This window comes from Etheostoma spectabile, chromosome 15 (genome assembly GCF_008692095.1).
Source record: "Etheostoma spectabile isolate EspeVRDwgs_2016 chromosome 15, UIUC_Espe_1.0, whole genome shotgun sequence".
Taxonomy (NCBI): Eukaryota; Metazoa; Chordata; class Actinopteri; order Perciformes; family Percidae; genus Etheostoma; species Etheostoma spectabile.
In genome coordinates this window covers 19,117,645-19,123,504 of record NC_045747.1, presented here as the reverse complement: position 1 = coordinate 19,123,504, position 5,860 = coordinate 19,117,645, and the positions used below count along the sequence as shown (strand labels likewise).

Here is a 5,860-nt window from a genome sequence, read left to right as displayed (position 1 = left end):
GAATGAGGTAAATGAAAGCTGATGAATGTTATCCCTTATCTCCATAAAGATTGGACAATTACCTTGAACCTTTGTCAAGGACACACACAGTAAGACAAAATGAGCAATTTGATGGACGTTACAGTTACATCACAACGAAGAAATATATATATATATATATATATATATATATATATATATATATACACACACACACGCAAGTATGATCTGAGGAGACTGCAGTTCACTTTTTAATAGTTTGTCCATCGTCATGGCATTTGCTAAGAAAATCAATGTAGATTTTATAAGATCTTTTAACAATATCCTTAGGCTAACGTACACATTAGAGTTATTACAATGAATATGTCTATTAGGGCTTTTCTTCCCGAGAGACCGCTGCTAGCTGACGAAGAGATATATACTCTCATTTTCCTCTTCATTTTCCTGGTGTTAGATCAATCATGCACCATCCCGACTCAAGGTGAAACCCATCAAAGTGTCGTTACCCCATTGTCAGTGATTCACAGGAAACTCCGACACACAGACGGCATAGGCAGATAAACAGAAAGACAGCATCAACAAGCAAGTTAGAGAGAAACAAACATCCATGATGCCCAGAGAGATTAATCTGCTTTACTGCCAGTCCTCAAGAGCAAAACAGGTTGGGAAATTTACTGTGAACACAACTCCTAGTCGTAAAACTGATCGTAAACATGATAAGGCAGCATGTAAAAAGTGCTGAGATAAAGTCTGTCCAATCTTTGTGATAAGATACGTTGGAGACACTTTGCTCGGAAGCTGTTGGCTACAGAAATCTCATGCCAAGAGGTGGACCATCTTGTAAATGAGAGTGTTAGCTGAAGGACTGAGTGAGTCAAGATCTGTAAAACGCATGTGTTCACCATGCTGTGGATTGCAAGTCTCTGGCTTCTCTGGGCCTCGTCCATCCTCGGCGCTCCGGTAAACAAACAGAGACAGAAGGTGCTGCTGATCTCCTTTGATGGATTCCGGTGGGATTACGACCGTGATGTGGACACACCGAACCTCGACAAAATGGCCAAGGATGGAGTCAAAGCCCTGTATGTCACACCTCCTTACCTCACTATCACCAGTCCTACACACTTCACCCTCTTGACAGGTAAAGTGTTTCATTTTCTACAACAGCGCTTCCAGTTGGCAGGGGATCTGCATATCATGACGGCATAGGGAACCGCTCTGAGTTTACTTTGCTAGGATTGAAAAAAGCCACGGGAAAAAGGAATTAGTTGTAATTGAATGTCCCAGGGTCCAACAGCTTTTATAGCTGAGTAAGATAATTATGCTTGGATGACTGAGGGAAGAATGCTCAGCTCCCTTTCTTATTTTGACTCTCAAATCATCAGTGCCAGCTAAAAGAAATTTAACTTCCTTGAAATTAAATTCCTCTAATCTCCGAAGTTGGTCATAAGACCTTGTCCAAAAGCGTCATGCCACTCAGCCCGTTAAGTTGATAGAATTTTTAATGTGAATGTGTCACGCTATGAATAATGAGTGCAAGCAGACTGACAGTGATTCTCTTCTGTAGGCCGCTACATTGAGAATCACGGCGTAATCCACAACATGTGGTTCAACACAACCACCACTGAGAAGATGCCTTACTATCAGACTCTGTTTGTAAATGAGTGGTGGGACAATGGCACTCTGCCTATCTGGATCACAGCGCAGAGACAGGTCTGTGCAGCACAATTTCCATGTTATCACTGTGAGAGATTGTTTTGCAGTTAACAGCACTACAAACTATTTCTCTTGACAAACATCTTTGTAGGCCTGCTGAATCCTTCCATGTATATCACCGCAGTCATATTGCAAATTATTTTGCAGATATAGATGTTAACTGCATACAAATGGCAGCTGCTGTAAGGGAGCCTAAAATGTTCAGCAGTAGGTTTTAAGAAGATTAATGAAAATCCTGCAACTACTAATTTTCTCTCCTTGCATGTTCACCATCAGTACGAACAGATCAACCCTTGAAGTGCATGTGTAAGTGCACGTGTTATATTAATATGTGTGATGTTAATGTGTCTTTTCCCTACCCTTGCAGGGCCTAAAAGCTGGCTCTCTTCACTTTCCTGGCACAGCTTCCAGTTACCAGGGACAGGTTGCTATGGTGCGGGAGTGGGAGCCACCGATATACAACTACAAGAACGAGACCGCTTGGCGAAAGAACACAGACAAGGTGATGGGCTGGTTCAGAGACCAGGATCTGGACTTCATCTCCTTTTACTTTGGTGAGCCAGACGGAACAGGACACAGACATGGCCCAGATTCCCCGGAGCGCCGGGAGATGGTCAAGCAAGTGGACCGAACGGTGGGCTACATTCGACACTCAGCTGAACAACACGGGCTGAGCGACCACCTGAACATCATCATCACAGCAGACCATGGAATGAGCACAATATACCGAAATGGTCTGGTGGAAGAGATCACCCTGACCAAGATCCCGGGCTTCTCGTTTGGGGACCTGTCCTTTCACCTGGTGGACTATGGCCCTTCTGGGATGCTGTTGCCGAAGCCAGGCAGACTGGAGAAGGTTTACAACGCCTTGAAGGGGGGCCATCCACACCTCCATGTGTTCAAGAAGGAGGAGATGCCAGAGAGGCTCCACTTCGCCAAAAATGATCGGATCCTCCCCATCATTTTATTGGCCGACCCTGGATATGTAATCAACGGGGTGCGTTGAAAGATAGTCTTCTTTTATATCTTTCTTGCTAAAGAATTGGCTGTTTGAGAAAGGGTGCAGAAATACAACTGTTCAATGTTACCCAATCACTGAGAGGCAGCAGCAATGATCAGACATATCAAATACTATGTTTTCTCTCACATCGCTGACTTGGGTTTAACCAGAATTGCAAACTGCTGGAAAGTTTAAAAACCATGGAGAGATGAGCAGCAGTTTTCTGCCCACTGCAAGTCCTATTGATTTACCCTTTAAAGTGAACAGTTACCTCAGGTTCCCATTTGTGCCCATCAATGTGCCAAGCCGCTGGGTTCAGCTTTAAAGTAGCAGCATGAGAAAACATTACTTTAACTATAAAAGCTAAACATTGCATGCTGTAATAAATACAATATGGTTTTTGAACCTTATTAAGAACTGTCACTAATTTACATGATTATGACTCAGTTACAAGGAAGTCCAATGACAAGCACTGATACACCGATAAAGATAAATGGCAAGATAAACAATCTCTACGCACCATCCATTTTATTCTAAAAATTATCCTCAAGACTTTGTTCAAGGGAAATGATGAATCTGGACTCTTTTCAACCAGAAACAAGGAGTTAAATACTAATCTTTGTACATTACAATTTCAATCAAGTGGATTTGCACGTCCTCAGGATAATCCAGGCCTGGCTGATGGCATGCAGTGCTCTCAAACGCTTCATGAAGCTATTCATGCCTCAAAATTCTAAATTAGCATTTTCATCTGACTCCACACTCACTCACAGTCACTCCACTGGGTTGTAACTTTGCATCTAAATGTGTCAGTCAGTAGGGAGAGCCATCAAATCATAACTTCATTCAAAGAGTAAATAACTGAAAACATAAAATCTCTTCAAATGCTGATTATGAGGAAAATAATCATTCCACAGAGTCCATGGATTATCTAAAGTCTATAGGTTACAACCGGCCATGATCATGACTGTATTATCTGCCTCTGCCTATTCTCTCCCTTTATGGCCACTTAAACTCCTTTTAGTTTAATCTCAGAGAAGGATAAGCACAGTGAGGCTGTTACATAACTGCTTAGATAAGGTTATTCTGCTTACTGATATTACTATCACATTTTGTTGGTAATGAAGTGAATATATACTACAAAATGAACAAAGGAATGTATGTCTTATGGGTGTTTTCTGAAAATGTAAATTTTTCCAAGATGGATTAAAATTCTCATTTAGACACTTTCATTGGTTGATAGAAGTCACAAAGAGAAAACATTCCTTCATTCTACAGAATGGGCATGACTCTTTCTCTTGGGCAATACCTCCCTCTGCTGACTAAACAGGAGCAGTCCAAGATGTGTCAACTGCAGATGATAAGATCCTGTTCCTAAAAATCACTGGCTTCTAAAAGTTACAATCTAATTGAATCTAACAAACTGGGTGATGCATGTTATGTTATCTACCCCTCTATGTCCTTGCAGTATTTTCCGGTCCAGTTCAACAAGGGTGAGCACGGCTTTGACAACGAAGACATGGACATGAAGCCCTTCTTCAGGGCTGTGGGTCCAGCATTTCACAAGAACCTGGAGGTGGGGCCCTTCGAGACAGTGAACATCTACCCCTTGATGTGTCATATCCTAGGCATCCAACCAGAGGTCAACGATGGCCACTTGAATGCCACCAAACACATGCTAGTTACTAGCACTACTACTCAGAGTAAGTTTATGTCAGGCTAATGAGTCTCTCCCCGTGGCCTGGAAAGTGTGTCCTTCCAACATCTGCTCCTTCATTATGAGGCCATTCATCTATCATTTCTGACTTCACAAATGTCCAAATCAGATGTGCTGTAAGGCTACTGTTGGTTCAAACCAGAAAGTAGATCTGGCATTGCTCATGGTATTGGAAAGATGTTAACAAAGGAGATTTTAGGACAATGCTAAAATATTCAATTGTTTAATGTACGAATGCAATGAAAAGACCAAAACCAACAATGTGTAAGTTCATCTTTTCATATTTTTGGACTTTCCTACCCTGTCTGTCAAACTCAGCCCAAAACCCATTGGTTCCTACTAAAGAAATAAATCTTAAAAAACAGCTCACAAATATATAGTCTCATTGTTTTGAAGGATCAGTCATTTTCTATAACAGCTGGGTATTGTAGTGTTTAGTAAATGACACTCAAACAAAGAAATGGATGCATTGAAGTGAATTTGATCATAATTATCTTCAATATCCGCGGTGTCTTGGCCACACAATTAAGTTATTGGACAGAACTTCAAAGTTGTTATAGCGCCATCATGTGGTTGGTTGATGCAATAGTGCATGAGCGGAGGCAGTGCTCTGGTTGCTGTAGGTTTTGCTGTTTGCAAGAACCAGATACTTATTTTCGGGGAAATATCAGCACCAACATATAATGAATGTTTTCTTTCTGTATTTTCTGTTTTGTTTCAGATGATGTTGTGAATTTCCTGCCAAATGTCTTTACCGGACTGGCTGCAGTTGCTGGATTTCTTGTTGTAGTTTTTATAGTGATGACATCCCACAAAATACTCAAGAACAAACGCAAAAATAAAAGGTACATAGTCAATTAAAACTATTTTTTATATGTTGTTTCTGTTTGGATTGGGTAATACGGGTAAAACCAATATCAATATTTTAGGGATACTAATATTGATATTAATGTCACAAAACGGAAATTGTATTCAAATGCACTTTATAATATTTCAATTGATTCTTCTGTAATCATTCAGACCAAACTTTTCACAAATGTAATATGACATGATTGTTAAATCATCCACAGAATTCTGTAAAATAATAACACAGTATGTTCACATCATTTTGATACAATTCTGCGGAAAGCTGGTGAACAATAATGTTTATCTCTCTCTTTGCTGCGTTTCAGATCTGAAAATTCAGAGCATCTTCCAAAAAAAGAAAAGACAATACAAACTTCACTTTGATCGTCACACAAAAACAGCACTGGTGCTATAGTGTGACGTTGAGGAACAGCTGCCTGTGTGGGCAGTCTTTCTGAGGGATTCTTTCTCATCTCATGTAAGGAAAGGCAGGAGGAACCCAGGAACAGAGTTGTGCATAACCATTTCTGTAAATTATAATTTTTGTTCAAAAACGGGGAATAACAGTTGAACTGGGGAATTAGAATCAAATCAAATAAAATAAC

The 5,860-nt window shown here is 40.5% G+C and overlaps 1 protein-coding gene across 1 annotated transcript in view; it reads left to right on the top strand.

The window, feature by feature from the left end:
- Window positions 1-791: 791 nt before the first annotated feature.
- The window catches only part of LOC116703497 (ectonucleotide pyrophosphatase/phosphodiesterase family member 7), a 5,172-nt gene continuing 103 nt past the window's right edge, over window positions 792-5,860 (top strand). The window contains exons 1-6 of the mRNA XM_032538259.1: window positions 792-1,117; window positions 1,544-1,689; window positions 2,060-2,689; window positions 4,161-4,395; window positions 5,131-5,254; window positions 5,582-5,860. The exon at window positions 5,582-5,860 is cut by the window's right edge and continues 103 nt beyond it. Coding sequence (XP_032394150.1) covers window positions 883-1,117; window positions 1,544-1,689; window positions 2,060-2,689; window positions 4,161-4,395; window positions 5,131-5,254; window positions 5,582-5,639 — 1,428 coding nt within the window. The 5' untranslated portion in view covers window positions 792-882 and the 3' untranslated portion in view covers window positions 5,640-5,860. The remainder of the gene's footprint in view (window positions 1,118-1,543; window positions 1,690-2,059; window positions 2,690-4,160; window positions 4,396-5,130; window positions 5,255-5,581) is intronic.